At 36.7% G+C, this 21,063-nt stretch overlaps 3 protein-coding genes and 1 non-coding gene across 4 annotated transcripts; all 4 read right to left on the reverse strand.

The window, feature by feature from the left end:
- Positions 1-293: 293 nt before the first annotated feature.
- Positions 294-10,099, reverse strand: LOC121079737 (E1A-binding protein p400-like). The gene is made up of 17 exons (XM_040577366.1): positions 10,060-10,099; positions 9,320-9,615; positions 8,516-8,718; positions 8,203-8,375; positions 7,007-7,203; positions 6,606-6,717; positions 6,223-6,375; positions 5,360-5,443; positions 4,835-4,963; positions 4,352-4,396; positions 4,094-4,247; positions 3,418-3,653; positions 3,069-3,239; positions 2,467-2,603; positions 1,903-1,978; positions 1,295-1,412; positions 294-745 (listed from the first exon to the last, which is right to left on the reverse strand). The coding sequence occupies exons 3-17, from the start codon at positions 8,634-8,636 to the stop codon at positions 546-548; spliced, it is 2,106 nt and encodes a 701-aa protein (XP_040433300.1). The 5' UTR covers positions 8,637-8,718; positions 9,320-9,615; positions 10,060-10,099; the 3' UTR covers positions 294-545.
- On the reverse strand, positions 7,686-7,823 carry LOC121079896. The gene has a single exon (XR_005825207.1). It is a non-coding gene; the product is annotated as a small nucleolar RNA SNORA49 (small nucleolar RNA).
- A 217-nt stretch (positions 10,100-10,316) lies between the features above and the next one.
- Positions 10,317-15,531, reverse strand: LOC121079738 (E1A-binding protein p400-like). Its single transcript, XM_040577367.1, has 7 exons — positions 15,199-15,531; positions 14,881-15,054; positions 14,654-14,790; positions 13,672-13,858; positions 12,572-12,735; positions 11,083-11,252; positions 10,317-10,582 (listed from the first exon to the last, which is right to left on the reverse strand). Exons 2-7 carry the CDS (start codon positions 15,034-15,036, stop codon positions 10,386-10,388), a joined length of 1,011 nt encoding a protein of 336 aa, XP_040433301.1. The 5' UTR covers positions 15,037-15,054; positions 15,199-15,531; the 3' UTR covers positions 10,317-10,385.
- On the reverse strand, positions 15,151-20,360 carry LOC121079829 (E1A-binding protein p400-like). The gene is made up of 5 exons (XM_040577579.1): positions 19,744-20,360; positions 17,873-18,013; positions 17,325-17,402; positions 15,277-15,368; positions 15,151-15,154 (listed from the first exon to the last, which is right to left on the reverse strand). The coding sequence occupies exons 1-5, from the start codon at positions 19,942-19,944 to the stop codon at positions 15,151-15,153; spliced, it is 516 nt and encodes a 171-aa protein (XP_040433513.1). The 5' UTR covers positions 19,945-20,360.
- Between the last annotated feature and the right edge of the window lie 703 nt (positions 20,361-21,063).

The raw sequence follows: 21,063 nt of genomic DNA on the forward strand, positions 1-21,063 counted from the left end.
TTTGCTAAAATTTAAAGAAAAATATTGAAGAAAAAAAGGCACCTGATAAAGAACAACTGCTGTCGTTTACATAACAGAAATACATTTACTACTTTTCACATCGGCTAGTAAAAATGCCACGTGTGCTGGAATCCAGGCTGCATGTTTTCCATGGGGAGACAGGTGCCTGCTGCCTACCCTCAGGGTAACTTCTGTATTGATTTCACCTGTGCCGGAGAAATGACTGTAGTCTGATGATCAGGACTGTGTTCCTGGAACTTTTTGCGACTAAATCTAAATTTTAGAAAAACAGTTGTTACTAGCTAAAAGTATAGAATGTGGATGTATTTAAGATAAAATTGAAAAGAAGTGACAGAAAATGTAATTTTAAATACCAACATATTTGTATGTAATTAAAATGAACTACACTGTTATCTGAAGAGTAAAGGACTTAATGAAAGAGTGTTCTCCCATCATTTTCACATATTGCCAATTTAAAAGTGAACAATGATATTTACTAACGACTTGAGGCATTTATTTTCAACAGCAGAATGTAAAGTAAAAGATTACCTAACATAAACTGAATCATCTAAAGTATCTGCATGTATACAGTTGCCATCAGACTGAGAGTCACAACGCATGCTGTCGAGTGCTTCTGCTTGAAAAAACTGACAGGGAGTTACAGGTTCGGCTGTGCTGCAACAGCGGGTACTGTGGACATCTGCTGCAATGTAGCTGTGGCTGGAGTGAGCATACTTCCTGAGGCCTGTAAGTACCATAAAACAAACTATTGTATTTTTTATGTTTACAAGTGTTGCAAAGTGACCACAGAAGAGGATGTGAAGACTTAAGAAATTCTTCCACTGATGGAGATAAATACCTTGAATGAGAACAATTATATTAGTACCGTCAGATGACATTTGTTCCACTCTGTGTATGGAATGCCTTTTTCATAATCAGAAAATCCACTGTGGAATGAAACCCAAAGCCTTGTATCTTTAAGAAGGAGCTTGTCTATCCTTGTTTGTTGAATAGTGTTCTTTTATTCTTGAACAAAACTGTAATTTTAATTTACATTTAAGTCCATCTCCAATGACCTCAGCTCAGATAATACCAAATACTCTTGTTACTCAGCATCCCAGTTCTCCAGATTTGTTGAGAGTCCCACAGGCAGCCTCAGTGAATTCAAAACAGACGCCATAAGTGCACATGAATTACAGAATCATTTAGCTGAGAAGAACATGTGTCTCTGCATGCAACTTCAGGAGTGAACTGAATTCACACACCACATGGCAATCATGGTTTTGTTTCTCACCTGTGTTCCCCATTGTGGTTGACTGAGTTTGGACTTGCTCCACTGTTTGTCCCTCATCTTGCTTCTGAGGAGGCTGCCACTCCTGCAGCTGTGGAGCTACTACATCTTCAGTCAATGCCTATGACAACAGAAGTAGGGGAAGGAGAGGAAGCTAACTCAATAATCCTCTTTAATTGTTTTAACTTTGAGTAGAGCAAAAACATGGTTGTTACCATGAAGTCATGTGAAGATTTATGCTGAAATTAATTCCTATTTATCTATACCAATAATTGTGACAGAAAATTCTGACTTGACAAAAAAAAAATTATATATATGTAACACAGTTGCCTGTTTCTGACATTGCTAAAATACCAAGGTGTAAGAGAACAGATCTGGAACAGACAACTGATAGCTTTGTGGCACTGATAGAGGGGATTAGGCAGTCAAATCCCATATTGAATAATTTTCAGGCTTTCAAAAACCCTTATAATTTTTCCTAATTTCCAGCCTTTGCAATTGTTTTTATATGAAAGAAAAAGTAATTAAAAACATTTGAAATTTAAAAGAATTTTAAAACCATATTAAAAAGAATTAACAGAATGGAATAAACGTGTAAAAACTGAACAGACCTTTTCCATTGTCGTCATAGGCTCTGCAGAGCTGGAAACAACTTCAGACATAAATGGCTTGTCATAGTTGCCTACACTGGAAGTAAATAAAATAACTTACACTAACTGAATTTTGTGCAACTGTTTTAATATTCGTGACATTTTAAGACAAGGAATTTTAAAAGTCTGGAATAGAACTCTGATTAAGATTCAACAAAACTGGGGAGCTGGGGATTAGCAGGGAACTCTAGCCAGTTCTCTACCTAGAAATGTGATAGCTATATTGTTGGACCTAAGAACAGAGTTAAGGAAGGCCTGGGCTGACCCTCCTGGTATATCACATGGAGCAGTACTAGAAGCTTTTCTTTACATCGGCAAAATGCAGATTTGATCTTTGATACTAAATGCACTACTTTAACTCAAGGCTGATTGTCATCACAACACCTCTGACAAGAGAAATGCCACTGTGAAATACATTTGTGCTTAAGAGGAAACAAACAAACAAAAAAATCACCGATCAAGCCACCAATGCGATTAAATGTTAAATCTGGGGAAAATTGTAATTGATGGTAGAAGTAAACTTACAGAAACCTGTTTGAGAAACTTCTTTTTCTAGCAGTCATTGTCATCAGCTCAAAATGGTTCATATAGATTTGATTATGCTCAGAATTCTTGTCTTTAGGATAGGCTTGTCTAACACGAAGAGGATAACCATTTATGTTCTGGAACAAGTAGAAATTGAAGACACAGGTACCAAAGTAGTCACAAATGCCCTCCTTCAAAAAACAGTTTACAATATTCATGACTGAAGACAATTCATATCCTATCTCTTAAATAAAAGATAAAATAAATAGCTTCACTGTCTTCTTATTTGTAATATACTAGAGTGGAAAGTGGTACATTCAAGGTCATAATATTCATACAGCAATGGGAAAATTAATATTTTTAAGTGTAAGGAAACTATAAAAAAATACATCCTATAGTAGCCATACTGACAGGGGAAGATATTTACTAGCATTTATTTGTATTAAAAAAATAGTTATGATTCTGCCTATTAAACACTGGCATAGTCCACTAACAGCAATGAGGAATAAACAAAAAAAATAACCAAACGACAACAAAAAGCCTGCAACAAGTAGGTTACAGGTTTGCATCATAATGTAATGCATATCTCAATTGAAACTCACCTTTCCTTCTGCACCTACAAATGTTTTTATGTAATGATTTTGGCATTGTTCTGGGGAGCGACAAACATAGTTACAAGAGTTAACAACATCGCTGACAAAGTCCCAGTTCACTGTCTGCGCTGGCGACAGGATAGCAAGGTTTAAAGGAAGTGCCAGTAACTGTTTCACCGCCTAGGGAACAGAGAGAAATCTAGTGTCATGCTTTAAATGCTTTTTTTGAGCATACAGATATGTATAAACGCATGTTAATCAAGATCTACAGAAGCTGTAATAAGCTTCAAGGTAACTTTTTTTTTTTTTTTTTTTTTTTTTAAATCAATGAAGTTCTGTTCTGAAGACAAAGTCTTACTTTTAACAGTGCCACATCTTCACTAATTAGCCATGCAGGACTATCTTGCCAAGTGCCAGCAGCTGACTTGATGTGAGCTGACAAAGGTCTTGCAAAATACACTTGCTGTTTTACCAAGAGGTGGGCCTTCTGGGCTTTGCTCTTTTGTCGTGTTTTCAATGTTCTTGGAGTCACTTGATCAAAAAGCGAAGGTGGAGGAATCCTTCTACGGCAATGTTTCTTTCTTTCACCTGGAGCTTATTGACAGGACAAAGTACAATTTCCAGTAAGAAGGGAACTTCATGCAATAAGATCATGACAGAAAACTGACTGCTACAAATGATATGAATAATGATAAGCCTTTCACAGTGCTTTTCTGAATGCAAGTACCTTCTATCTATGGTCTACTAGTACTGTATGTGACTTGATCAATCATTTTTAAACAGCTTCTCACTTCAGGAAGAAAATATGCATTTTAAAAAAAAAAATAGCAAAGAAAAGAAGAAAAAATCCCTCTGCTCTCACTATATCCTACTATGTTTTGTCTAAGCAATGTCAAGCGTAACAGAAATAACAGTACATGCATGCCTAAAATTTTAAACTACAAACGTAAAGGTATTCTTGCAAAAAGAGGTTTCATATCGTTTCCCACAAAAATGTCACTGCATCTTCCAATGCAATTCCAAATCCAACTTACAAGGCAGATCTGTTCTCTGCCGCTTACGTGCCTTCCTGACAAACGGAGGTGGAAGCTTAGACTCTGGTATTGGGGTACTACTGTACATCAGACACATAACAGAATCAGTGTAGACATCATTGTGATTCTCAGGTACAACAGGGGGAGTCCAAATCTTAAAAACAAAATTAATAATAATAAAAAAGAAACATCACAGTTTGCCATTAAAGTGTTTTTACATAAGGTTTCCTTCAGATGAAATAGGAGTCGTTGACTTACAGGCATAACTTCTACTTGTCCATCTGGTCTTTCACAGACAAATTCCTGTACGAGAAAAGGAATTTTTGATACCCCAATGCATTGTTCACCACAGAACCTAGCATTTATAAACATAAGCATGTTTGCAGTAACTATAATAAAAAAAATGCATTACAAAAAAATAATTAAGAAATAAATCTTAATTTTCAAAAGGCAATATATTTTGCTGAGTCTCCTCCTTCAGTTAATATCGTCTTGATATATAACTGCTGTTTCCACAGGAGGACTGTGGATTGGTAGGTTGACCTGGAACTGCAATCGACTACTCTACAAAATTACTGCCGTCCACAGACTGACACCTTCACGTTCAAAAGAACAATATTTGTGCAAGGGTACAAGACAAGTACAATAGGAATTTTACAGACATCCTTAAATACACGAAGTTCATAGTTGCAACATGCAAATTTTTTGAAAAGCCGGGACTTGTAGATCCCTTGATGTTACCATGTTGTAAGCATCCTGTCTGGTATAGGTTAAGAGTTCTTCTTTCACTGCCTGCTGAGTTTTTTCTTTTGCCTTTTTCAGCTCCTCGGCATGCTGGTATTCCCATTTTATGTTTGCAGTTTTTAACTCCTTTTGGGGAAAAAAAAATTACACTTTAAAATATTACAGCTTTTCACAATAACAATGCTAACAGCTGTGAATTGCCACAGATTTGAGCCTGGTAACTACATCATAAATTCACTTTTTATAGGCTAGTAGTGATAGCAAAGTTAGTTAAACTGCGTTTTCATTCATGGGCAAGGACTTATGCCATTAAAGAGAAAGTGAAATATGTCTACCTGTTAGTTAGGAATCAATGTGTTTTTAGAGCACAATCATTTCAAGCAAAATTTCAGTGCTCCTAAACAAAAACAAACAAACAAAAAGGAAAGAAAAGAAAATCTGGCAAATGTTGGGGTTTTCTGGTTTTACAAATTTAACTTTTGTTTTTATTAATTACTCCAGAAATGAAATACAGTCCCTTACCTTGCTGACTTTCTTGCTTTTTTGATCATTCATAGTATGAGACGATTCCAAGAAATTCAATGCATATTTTTCAATTGGTGTAAGCTATTCAGAAAAACATTTTGTCAAGCTGCTAGTTATTTAGCTTTAGAATTAGAAACACATATAAATAACCAGTGATTTAAAAGCAAACAAACAACAACAGGAAAAAAATAATAATGTATTTATTTCGGTTGCAAACACCAGCACCGTGATTAAGGCAGAGAAGAGACCCAAGGACCAAAGTTTGGCATTCTGGTCCCTAGTTAGTCTGCTGACATTCCACCAGGATAACTGAGAGTAGGCTCCAAATATTGCCCACCATTTTGCTAACTGAAAAAAAAAAAAAAAAAAAAAAGAAAGAAACCCATCCAAGTTAGTCTGCAGACTCTTGACAGCTTGTTAATAAGCAGGCTGTTACTTGGGTTCTGCACTAGTAGCCAAAAAAAAAAAAAGAAATAAATTGGAATCCGACAGAGCTTAACAAGTGCTAAGAATAGTCATTTTGTGAATTAAAAGAAAGAGACCCAAAGCTTCTAAGAAAAAGCACAAATATCCGGCAAAGCATAGGGCTGTAAGACAAGTTTATATCACAATTTAGTCAAAAGCAAGTCACAATCTTCAGGAGAACATTTGGTGACTTAAGTGTTTCTGTATGTGAACAGATCTGCCGACAAGCTCTGAGTACCTCCCAGGACTGTTTCAATATTTACGTTTACACAGAACAGTTTCATGTAAGTGAAGTGGAAATCAGGTACTTTGTGAAAGCCAAATGGCTCGTTGCACAGGATAGTAAATATTGAATATCTCTAAAGGTTTTTGTAAATCCAGAGAAATCATCATACCTGATCCACAAAGCTAGCCAGCTCTTCTAACTGCGAAGGAGCCGTGGTATTTCTTGAATTATACAACTCTGAATCTATGTCATCTCTTATGTCAGATCGTGTCTCTTCTGTAAACTTTTTGGAATCCTCTTTTCCACACTCAGTACAAAGAGCCTAATGAAACATGTATCATGCCAGAAGTTTTTTAATCATCTTAAAACTCAGTTTTAAAACAAGTCAGGTTACTGACACATTTGAAACCTTTTGCTGTAGGAAATGTGATTTCATTTGACTAAAACAACAAAAATAGTTTTAAAATAGTTTAAAACTCTGACTCTGATACAGTAAAGCACTTTTTTTAACATGTCAAAAAAAAAACATTCATATTCTCAATATTGAAGTACCTGAGTTAAAAATTCTCCTGAACAGTCATCTCCCTGAGTAGCCACTTCTTGAATCAGATGTTTAATACCATTTTTCAACAGCCTCTCTTCTACAGAATTACCACTTACAAGCCTGTAAAACAAAGAAACATATTAAATACTGTTCCCTAGAACACAGTGAAACTTCCTGAAACTCAATTGTTCCATTTCTAGTGTTCCTCAACTACCACAGTGAGCAACAATGCCAGTTGAGGGACCACCAGGTATTTTTGTAGAAAACTTTGTATTCAATTTTAGTTTCACAGAGGAACCAGATTATGTAGACTACAACAATAACCTCAGACAAAAATCCTGGTTTCCCCTAGAAATATCATCGCTCTATTTTTCATTTTAAAACACCTATTTGTCAGCGTAAGAGTCACCTGTATATGTGAATATCTCTGCCTCTTGCAATTCTATCACACCACTCTTTAGCCTTTTTATCTGACAGTGGATCTAAATCAATATCATAGAACACAACAGTGTCCGCATCTACATGGCTGACACCTGTAGAAGGAGTGTGGGAAGAAACAATAGCACAGAAGAATCTCTTGTCTTGGTTGAAGCTTTTTATGGATTCCTAAAATGCAGAGACAAATAACCTAATTACAAATTCACATTAATAAAGCATAAATCTCTGTACAAACTTTTCAAAAAATGAGAAGATCAGAAAAGCTGCCTTCTGATTAATTCCTAAACATAACTTAAAATGTTGGCAAGCTTAATACATCTGAAAGTCCATGTTACAAATCTACGCAGTTCAAAATTAATTTATGGAGCATTAAAAATATCAATTTATGGTGCATTCAACCTGATAAAATCTACAGGTCTATGACAGTAGTCATATTTTTGTCCTATGACTAAGCACACCTGACTGGGTTATTACATTCTGTGCATGCTTCATTTTTCTTCTCTATTGACTAAATTGAATCCCTTCTACTGTGCTGACTTGTGTTGCTTTAAACCAAAGTACTCCTTTATGTTTTATAGTGCATCTGACAGAAAACATAATAAGGCAATCTGAAATCAAAAGAAAGAAAAGAATAATGTATCTATATCACTAATGTTTGCTCAAACGGTAGGCCCCAAAGGATACCAAGAATCTTACTGGGGAGGGAAATGAGCATGCTTTGAGTTTATCCTCAGGCAATGCCAGGGCACTCTACAGAAACAAAAGCCCCTGGAGTAAGGCTGAGGAAGTACCAACATAAAAACAGGAGCTATGCTTGAAGTGTTAGTAATGTAGATGCCTACAGACACAGAAAGTAAAAGCAATTATTCAAAACACTATTGTGAAATTAAACATCTGTATTTCAAGCACAAATTACTCATATATACATATAGGACAACTTACGGCACATCTCTCAGAAACACCCTGGATGCTTCATCAAATAGTAATATGACTGACATATTTTGTACATAATTAGGTATTTTGTGCTACAGACACATATATATTTTGCTTAAATAACTAATGAACTTATGCAAATAAATTCTTTGAATGCGTTAAATGACATTTAAGCATTTTCCCTCCCACTATGAGCATCTATTCACTATTAACTTGAGTAAGATGTCCTCTTACCAGATAATGGCAAACGTGAGCATCAGTCTTACCAACTCTTATGTACGTGAGAAAATGGAAGTCTAAGAAAAGCTCCAGTATATCAAGCATTGGAATCATCTGCGTCAAAATCAGTACACGATGCCCTCTTCCTTTCAATTTCTGAAGCAAAACAGCTAGCGCTTCCATCTTGCCTGTTTATGAAATAAGAACTTGAAGGTTCTGCAGGCAGCATTTAGCAATTACAGAAACTGTATTTGAACAGTTGTAAAAGGTAGCTTTGTGTGTGTGTGTTGTTTTTTTGGTTGTTGTTGTTTGTTTGTTTTTTTAATACCTGAATCAAGTTGCACCAGTTGGGGGTCTGGAAACTGTATAAAATGAGGCCTTGCTATCTGCTGCACTGGATGGAAGAAGGACAGTAGCTGTTCCTTCAGATTAAACTTGAAGACCTTCATTTCATGGGTATATGAATAAGGAGGATTTGCTACATACAAACATGGAGGAGCAACAACTACAGCTGGCAACACACAGAGGCCTCTAAAACAGAAAAGCAAACTTTAATATATTATTTTTTAACATTTTAACTTCTTAAAAACAGTAAAAATGCAGATGTCTCCATGGAAGCATAAAGGACTTGGCTAAAGGTAGTTGAAAGTAAATCAGTAGATGGAAGTTTTATGTTAACATCAGGGAAATATAAAAACACTCAAGATCAGAAGACATAAGGAAATTACCACTATCCCTAAAGTTACCAAGACAAGCTTCCCTCTAACTTACAACTCCCATATTTTTGGTAATAATTCACAATAAAAAACAAAAAAACAAAACAAAAACAACAACAAAACCAAGGTATGTCATGCTTGAAAATAGAGAATTGCTATATAACTGAAAACAATTGCCATGGAACTATTAAGAGTTTTAAAATTTTAGGATGATCTGAAATTATAGATTAGGGATGCAAAGTCGATTCAGCATAAATGAATTTAGCCTGCAGTAAGAATAAAACAAGGTAACACGCTTATCTCTTTTGGATATTTATGTTAAATAAACTGTTAAATGCTATTTTGAATGGTGTTGGATGGTAGCATACTCCCATTAAAATTTGTGCAAAGACTGCAGACGGATTTGTCTCAATTACCTAGTAACAATATCCTTCAGGGCAATCTTTTGGTGCTTTAGTGTCAGAATGAGTTCTTGCAGTGGATCCTTTAGAATCTCCGAAGTACTTGAATATGGAAAGCAATTTGCAAAGCCAGCCCAGCCCCATTTGTTAATCCTGGCAGGATAGTGCTGAGAAATTTTTCTTTCATTGATCCACGAACAAATTTCTAACAAGTCTCTGCCATACAAGGGGGTTCGGGAACAACGACGCTCATTCCTCAAATATATTTTGTCCAGGTGTTCCTTTAGTTGTCTTTTTTCTTCTGTGGTACCCTTTAAAAATAAAAATATATATATATTTTTTCTGAACATATTTTGACCAGACAGAAGAAAAGAAATCTGTGCAGAAGAAAGATGAAAATAAGATAATTTAGTTAATGTGAGTGTTCTTTGAATTGATATGAAAGAAGAAGCAAATATGAAAAAAATAATGATTAGAATAATATCTGTCCTTGCATCACAAACATTAAGTTTGGTATTTAATGGAAAATAAAACTGCTTTCCTACTCTATGCCTACCAGAAAAAAATATAATGGCATTTCAAAACACCATTGGAGAGTCCACTATGACAGGTGGATGAGACTAGTGGATGCTACATACTTTAAAAATAAAAGCTTTGTCTATTTCAGTGAACAGATAACCACACATGAATCTTGTATATGTTACATTGTTTGTGATCAAGTAAGTACTCTATCATATAAAGAGTTAGTGTAATACCTGAGTTGGACACCAATGTGTAGATATCAATCTAGATTTAGTGCTTGAGTCATCCACTGTTATAATTAAATGAATTAATAAATTCATTTTTCCAGGAAAGCAGCAAGACAAGAAAAATATTTTAGTGAAGAAAAATAATTCCATTTAATTTCACAGACATGACATTAAAATATTAGGATATTCTAGCTTCTATGGTTTCCATTTCTGAATAATTCAAAAATGGAAAAGAAAAAAAAAAACGAACTCAAGCTGATCAATGAGCTTCACTGAAGTTCCATGCTCTTCTAGAAAGAAACAAATTTAAAGACAAGCAACAGATTCACTGTTTAAAAAAATAAAAGTGTACTGCATAATGTCACACCTTGTTGCTTCAAAGACTGTCTACCAACAAGCAGACAGAATTGACTGTAAGACAAAGTAAAAGTTTTCCCTCTAAACTGTAACGTTACAGGTTTCTCTGGCTGACCAATTCTCTCTTGTGCTCCAGTAGTGGAAGCCATTGGGCCGAGTACTGCCTTGCTGGCTGTTAAGACAAAAAAGGTACAAAGTTTAAAAATAATTTCCTCACTGTAAACTCGAAGATTTCATGCTTACCTTACACTTATGTGCTGTATTTCCAGTGAAGAGGAATTTTACTCCAGACATGACTCCTGGGTTGCACTTAAATGCAAACAGACTAGGTCTCTCTGTTTGTTCTTAAACTACACGCGAAATGTTCTTCCCTCAGTGAGGATAATTTCCTAGATGCTAACTGCTTGACTGGTATTTCACATGTATATTTGTATGAATTGATAACGTACAGACTTTGTGAGGGCTTCAAGAATCTGCACAGGTATATTTTATGCGAAGTTATTGGAGAAGACAACCACAGGATTAGAGATTTTTCTCCTTCACTGTTCATTTTTAGCAACGTAAGGAGCTCTTAGAACAGTACAACCTTATTTCTCCTCCAACTTTGAACAATATAAAAATATGTAATTATATGAGAAAGTCAGAAAGCAACACTTTATGTGTACCGCACACCTTGTCTATGCTGAAATTCTGAAAACATGGCAAGGGGTTGTCGTCTTTGTATTTTCTCATGGTGGTCTGCCATAACCGTTGCTGTGTCCACTGTCTGCTGCAATTGAGACCTTGTGAAGACTCGAGTCCTGCCTTCGGGTTTTTGTCCATACTGCACTGGTGTAAATAACCTAAAAATTAACAAATCCATCTTACTACACATATAAAAACCATACATGAGGAAGTTGTTAGTCCCTTCATCCTAATACACAAATTAAGTTAAAAAACAAATAGTTTTAATCAGTAATCTGACCTAGAAGAGCTGCAGAGTGTACAGCAGGAGAGATTTTGCTTCTCTTGTGGACTTAAAGCATGCAGAGGAGATACAATATACTATTAAACGTAAGGTATGCTGAATGCTCTGAGGCTCCAACCATCTCTGAAAGATTATGTGAAGGAATACAAGGAACACAGATCTCCCAAATACCTTTATCATCTTTGGAGTTTGGAAACAGCAAAAAACCTCCCCAGAAGATGCTAATAAAGGTCAAACTTCTTAACAAAGCAAAATCTTAACTGTGGCTGGGTGCAATATAAGGACAAAAAGCAGAGGATCTCTACTTCCATGCATCTTGAATGTCTACAAATTATTCATACAGTCTGGTTTTAAAAACACACTGAAACAGCTGACTTCACAGTAATTGTTTCATATACACTACTTCAGGGAAACTAAAGGTGTCTAAACAGCAAAAGAATGAGATCTGTTCTGTTTGACTTTTAAAAAAAAAAATCTCTCTCTTCCAACTCTCAGATTTCATTAGCTGACAAAGCTTCATTCTGGCAGAACTGCCTAATAGAACTAGTGCAGGACCTCCTCCTTGTCATCTGTTACAGCCATGTGTTACACAAGCTGTCTTGGAGCTAATGTAATTCTGCTGTAGAATAAGTCAGAGCAATGTTTAGGTAAACACTCTACAATACATTAATCTGATAAAAGCAAAGTATGGTTACTGAAGTCCAACACTGAAAAATGACTCTCCCAATTGATTTTCAGAGAGTAGGTTCAACAGAACAAACAAAAGGTCAAAATTCATCAGCAAGCCTCTTTTCCACGCATAGAAAGAAAGAAAAAAAAAAGAAAAAACAGAGATTTAAGTGCATTGCAAGTGCATCTTAGTGTTAAAATGAATTAGGAGGAGAAGATTTAATTATTATGCTTAGGAAACTCTCTACAGCAGAAATCACTTCCAATGTTCAACAGACTTGAAGTCTGTTGTGTTTCTGAGTTTGGCAATAAGGATCACAAGTGAGCCTTCATAACTGAAAAGAACTATCAAGTGGTAAAATGCAGTTTGCTTTCCCTCAGAAGACTCAAATAGAGTCCCATCAGCAATCAGTTTGGAAACAAAATAGCAAGACAAACAAATGCATCTGAATGTACCCCCTCAGCACTCACAAATATTATTCATTTTCACCCGGTACTTAAAAAAATCACTAGAACATTGCATACCTATTTGGTTTGAGTTTCACTGGCTCGAGTCTGGGTGATGAAGGAGAACAGTAGATCTCTTCAATAAACTTCCTAGTTACCTTCAGTTTTGGCAGCATTTGTGCTTCATAGCGAGTCATTTGGTCTTCCATCCCAATCACATCAAAGAGAGACTGGTCTGTGTGCTTAAGAAAAACAAAATAAAGAAATATTCTACTACCATTCAAGTGCAGCTATAAAAAGTGGTAATAATATTCCACATTATCTGATGATTAAAAAGCTCACAGCTGAAGCCAGAACTAAATGAAAACTTGGAAGAGTCAAGTATCATGTGATTTTGCAGAGAGCAGCTGCAGTTACTTTAAAAGGTTTCAGCAACCTCTACCATGAAAATAGAGTATTACGCTCATGTTACCAAGAGTCAACAACAGGACAGCACGCTCGGATTACAAGCTCTGCAGTTAATGCAATGCTTGTAGTCAAAACATTTGTCTTAGTAGAACTGAGATTCCAGTCTCATCCATTCCCACCTTGATACATTAACCCTACTTCCTCCACAAGCCCTTGACACCCTCCTCCCACCCCAACAGTTTTCCAACAGGCTCAACTGAATAATTATTTGAATTTCCCAGAAAAAAAAAAAAAAAAAAAAAAAAAAAAAAGGGAAGAAATCAGTTGCAATGTAACTTCAACTGACTACGGTTACAACTAAACTGTGAAATGAGACAGCTTCTCATTTTCAGGGCAGTACACAGCTTAATTATGCCCTTGCTGCTCCTGAGGACAGGGCAAGAATGGCACTTTTCCCTCGATTACAATATCCAATATTTTAGATTAACTGGAAACTTTAAGCAAAATCAGAAAATGGAAAATGTTGCAAAATAGTCTGACCTTCTGTGATAAGGACAGCAAATACCCAGCTTACCTACTAAATTCAGTACTGCCATGAAGTCAACAGGTACTATTTATAATCATCGTGGTTGCTTCTCAGAATTAAAAGAATTAGCAATTCACAGATTTTGAAATTTATTGGAACCTGACTTGTAATATATTGTACTCCTAAACCACCTGCTCTTCCAGTCAAATTAAATCAAACACAAGAGAGTTACTTCCCTACGTACCTTCCAAAGGTCCCATCTTAATGCACTCAGCACTAGAGAAGCAGTTCTAAACTCCAGTGTCTCTAGCACAAAGGAAGAGCTGGGAAGCCGGGGATTTATCAGATCAGGATGATTACACACCCTTAGGAGCTGCATCAGAATATGGAGAACACTGACAAAGTGCCCACTTCTAAGACATTCTTGAGTTCTGTTATTTAAAATGAAAATATAATTATGTTTTTTAAAGTGCTTTTTAGGAGCTTAGGTCTTTCTGCGCATTCAAATTGTTTTTCTAAATAAACCTGACAAAACCAATTTATTGAACTTACTGTAGTATGACTTTAAAAATGCAGTCTTCCATTCCTCCAGCTTCTCTCACATCCACACAAACTTTTAATAATTTATAGAATACATTCTGATTTGAAAACTCACATTATTATAAACCTGCATTTCTTAAATACCCACTATTTCAAGTGAAAGTGGCATGAAATAATATACAAATACATATTGTCAATATTAAGGCCATGTTTTTTATTGCCCGAGTAAATACCACTTTAAATCATCAAATTCACTGTAAAATGTAAACAAGGCACATTAGGAAAGTGAAGTAAAATATAAACTAGGATATTCAGTTCCTAAACAAGTGTTAAATTTAAACAAAAGCTGTGGCACATGCTCAATTGCCTAAGTTATAAATATAGAATACTGTGTTTTGTCCCATAATCTGCAAATACTGTTCATTTATTCTCCTTTTCACCTTGTAAAAGGATTAGATATAAAAAAAACAAACACGGAAGAAATTACTGAACGCAATTGCCACTTAGTGTGGAACATGATTAGCCTGCACAGCACTATGATTATGCCACACACTTTAATCTTTTGGTTTGCCCATGACTCACTTAAAAATAATATGCCAACAGTTAAGCTCTCTTACTGTAACTGGAATGCTTCCTAACTTATCATTTCAATAATTGAGCAACTAAGAACAACTCAACAGATGTACCTGGGTTGAGACAGGATGTCTTTATACATTGACTTCTGTCGTTTAGAAAGAGTACACATCAGCACATGCTCATATTTCCTCGCTAACTGCTTCTCGACATGAATTTTGGACCTCCGCAAAATAAATGACTGGACTACCTAAAAGAATACAAAACAATAATTTCTTAATTGTGTTCCCCCAGAGAAAGAGATACTAGAATTAAGACACTATCCTCAGGGGAGACATACTCTCTGCAGTCTTATTGCCACTGTCTGGTAATGATCCTCATTCCCTTCTGCAGATGCTACCTTTGTAAAATCCAAATAGAATTTGGAAATCTCTGGGATCAGGAAACAGACAGTGGTCCACAGATCTTTTAGGGCAGTAGGCAGAAGTGTATCCATCAGAGTAAGCGGTGATTACTATACACGATGAAGATAACAAATAACAAAATTTATTTCATAAATTGAATCACAGCAAGAAAAAAAAAGTTTTAAGTACTGAAGTTATTTCAGCAATTATCTAAGACAAAAGCAAAAGGAAAATTTGTAATGAATACTCCAGACCTGTGGAGACTGAATACTGCATCCCAGTGCTTCTCTGTCAGATTATTACCATTTTGCCTCTCGTCTAAAACTAGGTACCTCCATTGCACTTTCATGAATGCCTCATAGTCTTCGAAGAAGTGCTTGCAGGAGGCAACACATATGTTAAAATTGTTGGGGCCAATCCATTCCTGCAACATAAAAACACAAACATCCTAAAGGGATATATTTTTTGACAGATATCAGAGCAAAAAGAGGGCTAGAAGTGGTATGTTGTAATAGCGTCATTGGAGGAATCCAAGAAGTTCCTTGCAACTATGGAAGTCGGAAAAAATAAACATAAGAGGGGAAAAAAAGAAAAACAGGAAGAAACATATTTTGCAAATAAGTGTAATGGAATCTTGAAGCCTGGAAACAAATACATGGTTTCTAAACTACAAAACACACACCAGACTTCCTGTTGTTTCTTCTGGATTATACATCAGTTTCTCAACCAAAAAAAAAAAAAAAAAAACACTCAACGCAAGTTCTTAATAAGCTTCAGCAAATACTAAGATGAGGTAAAAGTCATTGGAACAAAGATGGAAGAGATTAGTCATTAGTCAAAAACATCTGTACAACGAACACCATGCCAATAAATAAATACGCACTAAAAAGGCTAGCCACTGCTGGTCATCAAAACAAGTTTTATCGGTAAATACCACACTCTGCTTTTTAGCCAGCATTCATGAAATGAGAAAGTATCTTCATGCTTCTTGTGCTTTCCGTATGTTACATAACAATAGAGAAAAGGAGGAGATTGTGAGATCGCCATCCTCAAGTTTTTAACCACAATGGTGCAAGTGGGATTCAGCCTGATACTTCCTTTCAGTGTAATGCTTACCTTACTCAGAAAATGTGTAGACAAAACTATGTTTCATAATACCTGTCTAGTTTTTAGAAGTTCTCCTGGATCCCCAAGGTACAGAAGGATTCTCAAAGCAGGACACCAGCATTTCAGTTCAGTCTCCCACTCCAGTACATTAAAGTTTTGGGAAATAACAAGAATGGGACCCCAGTTACCTACAGAGATAACAAGTACAACGTAACTGGAAGTGACTACATATCACTTCACAGCTTACAAGAAAAGGCAACTGTGTACATACAAACAACATGCACTAAAACTCAATAGCAGGAGTTGTCTCTCCTTTTGTATACAAAGTATTTCAGACGCATTTCGTTAAAAGCATATTAACATATTAAACAAACATACACATTAACATACACATATTAAAAGCAATTTTGTCCTTACTGAAAATACATTCACTAATGAACTTTTAAAATAGATATTAAAAGGTCTATATTTCATACCTTCATTACATGCCAGGTGGGCAAAAAAAGCTACAACTTGCACTGTTTTACCAAGTCCAGCTTCATCAGCCAGAATGCCATTAAGATTCATCTTATAGAGCTTTGCCAACCACTCTAGTCCAGTCTTCTGATACTCTCTAAGAGTGCCGTGTAACAAAGACGGAGTATTGCTTTTTACTGCTGTTGTGATTTGAGCACTGCCTTTGGGTAACAACGCTTCTGCAACAGCAGCCATGTCTGCTAAATCTCCCATATATTTCTTTGCAGTGGGCATGAGTAGGTCTGTAATCACCACATCTTCCTGAAGGCTCTCTTTCTCGACCATAGAGTTTCTTATTTCTGCACAAAGTAATAAAGTTAATGGCGCAGCCACATCTGAACTGAGCAATCCATTAAAAGGTTTGATGCCACTTACAGCTAAGCCAGAGTCTAAAGAACATAAGAAATCTACACTATAAGAATAACGTAAAAAACAGTTTATGACAAATGATTACATAAACAAGGGCAACCTGCAGTGGGACACAGGTGCACATATGACAGTTTTAGTGAATTCAGTCTCACTCATGGCCCCCAAGGGACCCTGACTGATACAAACAAGAACTCAGCAACAAAAAGCCTTTACAGTGCATTCACCAAAGCTTTAGTAACACACAGGAAGTCAGAGAGCTAGAGAAAGGAGATATTTATAACTCAAGAACAAAATATTATTTTCTTAATATTTATTTTGGTAAGCTTATTTTGTTACTACTGGCATGTCCCACAATATTATGCTAAGAAAAGCCTGAGGTCCTTATTACCTTTTTTGAGGTGTTCTGGCAGTTGAATACTTTCCTTCTCCTCTCTTCTAGCTCTACTTGCAATTTTAAATCTACCACCTAAAGTAGAGAGAGTGCAGAGGAAAAAGAGCAGAAGAAAGTGACAAATATGAATGCACTTAGCTTTAAATACAGCTGTGAATTGTTTAGCATTTCTTCAGTGGTCAGACAGACATCCAGACATGGCTACAATGCAGAGCACTCCAAGAATAGCATGTACAAAACTGACCATTAATAGCAGTTATCCACATAACACTTCAGAGCTACCCCAAAATAACTTGCATCAAAACTTTTATGTTCACAGTGAGCCAACTGCACCAATGAGGTTTAGTAAAACACTCTCCTCATGACATATAAGGCCTCATATTATTCATGCAATCGTAACGTGAAGCTATCTTTACCAAGGTATAATATTCACCAAGAGGACCGAACAAAGTTCAGTTGTAGAACTCTTGTTGTTACAATCCACGGGGTTTTTATTCGGAACTTCTTTGGGGGGGGAGGAGGAGGGGGGTAGGGCAGGTATTTACCTGCTTAATGGTGGACCAGAAACATTCAATTTCTCTAGCAGTAAAAGCAGCAATAGCCTTCAGTCGCTTCTCTTCTCTCTTTTTGCATGTTTCTTTATGAAGGGTCAGATCCTCATGGTAACGATGCACACTTATAATTAGCTGAATAAAGACATACAATTATTTTAAGTTTTCACTACATGTATTCTATCTAATAAATGTGTTTCTAAAGAAAGAAAAAATACAATCCCTTTACAGATACGCCCTAAACTTGCCTCTTCACTGTGTTTGTGAAAACAAAAGTCATATACCCTCAGTGATTAAGTCCTAACCACGGAAACGCTGCCTATTCTTCCTACCCACAACTCCTTTTCTAGTAGGAAATATCAAATTCACATTACTCTCTTGGCACTTATCATCTTCCATCTTCTTTCTTGAAGAAAATCTGCTGCCATCCACTGCATTTCTTCCAAAAGATAATCATGGTGTGATTTGTGTCGTGGGGCCTCTCGGAGTTTGGGCAGACGTTTCAGAGACCATAAACCTGCTTTCCTCAGTGTTGTTATTCGCTGCAGAATTTCGTTTTCCTTCAAGCAAGATCATTATTACTATTGCACAATACAAAAGCAAGACAGACACTGTGAAAAGCGTTACACAAATAACCAATACAAATGATTCTGCAGTCCTTGCAGATATTCTGCATGGTCTGAAGTTGCACTTTATTAATATCTAATGAATAACCCATCTTTTGTAGATTTACATAAAGCTCTATGAGGAACTTTGTTATGGGGCAGTGTTACATCAAATCTGTAGAAAAGTTTGAGATGCACTGATACTCTCTCTAGAGAACTGTATTTTTTCCTCCTAAACTATAGTATTTCTAAATGTCATCAGGAGAGCAAGGTTGATACAGTGAGAATTTTCATAAAACTGAAATGCCCTGCCAAATGGCAGATGGCCAGAATTCCCTAAAAAGTTCACATACAATTTAGTTTATGGCATTTGTATTAACACATACAAGCATTCTGCAGCTGCTGGTGAGTAAGCACAAGCAATACAAATTTTCATTGTGATTTTTCCTCCTTGAATCTAAATATGTTCCACAAAATATTAAAATAATTGATTCTATTTAATTAAATCTCCTTCTAGGATATCATTAGAAATACAAATTCTACTTCCCCAGAGAATCTGCCTGATTTCTTCTCATCCCTTTTCTTTCTTCAAGAAAAATTACGTAGCATGTCTGCAACTCTGAAAACCACAGGAGAGATACTGCTAGCTACAGAGCATTCTAAATTTAAATGAACACAAAGTTTTATTGTAAAGTGAGATTTAAGCCATTATATAGTTCAGTTGGGCGACTTGAAACAAATTATTAGTGCTTGGCAAAGTCCTCTGTAAAAAATAGTCAAACTATTTGCTCCTTTCTCCCAGGTTCGAGCAATGCTGTCATCCACAAAGTCTCAATACAAAGGAAAACACTGCCTCACAGTGAGAGGTTAGAGTGGTGCTCCCTCTTGCTGTAAATAGCAATGTACCTGCAACTTTGCATACACATCCTAAACTTTCTCCACAGCATGAAATTAGATTCAATGAGAATCCATCAAAAGAATCTTTAAACTGAGAGCTGGGTAGCCATCGTGAATTGGAAAAAAAAAAATGCATGCTTTATGGATGTAAAATTTCAAGAGAAAGCAGCAGCAGCGAAGTGCCAACAATTAATCTTGTCTAGACTTTCCAATAAGACGATATTACCTCTTTCGTTCCGAGGACAGTTTTCCCAGTATTCAAAGAGAACCATTTAATGATGCAGAACAGAGATCAGCAGCAATTTCAGTACATACAAAACAGGCACTAAAAGCCACATACAACATACTATGCAAATCTGATACCTGTTGCTGTGGGGAAACTGGAGCTTGGGCCAAAAGCTCATGGTTCTTATCATGATCTGCTGGTCGTATCTGCTGAAGAAAAGCCAGGTTCCTGCTGCATGAAGCAGGTGAGGAGCTATGCAGGCTTGGTGAATTTGGTTTGTTTTGCTGTCTGCTTTGCTCCTGGCTGATCTGTTGAGCCGTGTGAGGAACAGGAAGCATTCCACCTGCAAAAGAACTTTTAAAAATCACAATTTTGGTAATTAACAGAATATTAGAAACAAAACAGAAAGAAGCGGCAATGCACGCTGGTACATCGATGGTCAAATCAACTTCCTAGCACCCCACCAGACAATTACATACCTAAAAGCTATGCGGATGCAAATCAATCAGCACCCTGGTCTAGTATGTATTTATCACCTCTTTAAACTGACAACACAAAGATCTTTTAAAATAACATCCTACGGAGAGGTGATAATGAGGCAACCAATCTCCATCCAAGTATCAAATGACCAGAAAGGAAAAACTTGGTGCAACAACATCAATTAAAGAAATGAACAAATTAGGCACAGAGGGTACGAGTGTTAAGCCCAATGCATGGAAAATGAGACGTGCAGCACCTACATTTCCAGGACCTTCTCCTGAGGGCTTTTAGGTCTTATAATAATTGGTATTAGATATAATCTTACAATTACAGAAATTCTCATTAAAGCAATTATCTTTAGTTACAAAACTCAAACCTTATATTTGATAGCAAATACTTTACCATAAATCATTAATATATATAAGATTTGTCTGTGTTATTTTAAAGGTCTTTTTTTTTTTTCTTTCTTTCTTTCAAACCGTTACCACTGTCAAAAGTAATTATGGCACTGAAAGAAAACATTTAAAAATAGAGGATGCTTCTGCACCTAGCAGCAAGAGACGCCCGACTATATGTAATGGGAAGCGATTTGAACATAATTTTTTCCTGGGAGGAAGAACTGGTTGGTGCTGTACATATATGCTTAGTGTTTGTGTTGCACACAGTAACCAGACGGGCCGGGGCTCCTGTTGTCTCGGTCTTTATGTGAGGGCTGGCTTGGAACTACAACGAAATTAGCCGAGGAAAGCGTCCCGTCACGAACGAGGAGGCCGCCCGCGGCCTCCCCGCTCCCGCCGCCCCCCCTCAGCGGGCGCGCACCGCGCACTCCCGCGGCCCCAGCGGGCACGCGCGGCGGCTCCCTCCCCTCAGGAGCTCCGCCCGGGGCCGTACCACTGCCGCCTCAACGGGGGGAGCAGCAGAGGACGGTGCCACCTGCGGGATGGGGAGGGTGAGCACGGCGCATGCGTGAGGCACCG

Source organism: Cygnus olor, chromosome 17 (assembly GCF_009769625.2).
Source record: "Cygnus olor isolate bCygOlo1 chromosome 17, bCygOlo1.pri.v2, whole genome shotgun sequence".
Lineage (NCBI taxonomy): Eukaryota > Metazoa > Chordata > Aves > Anseriformes > Anatidae > Cygnus > Cygnus olor.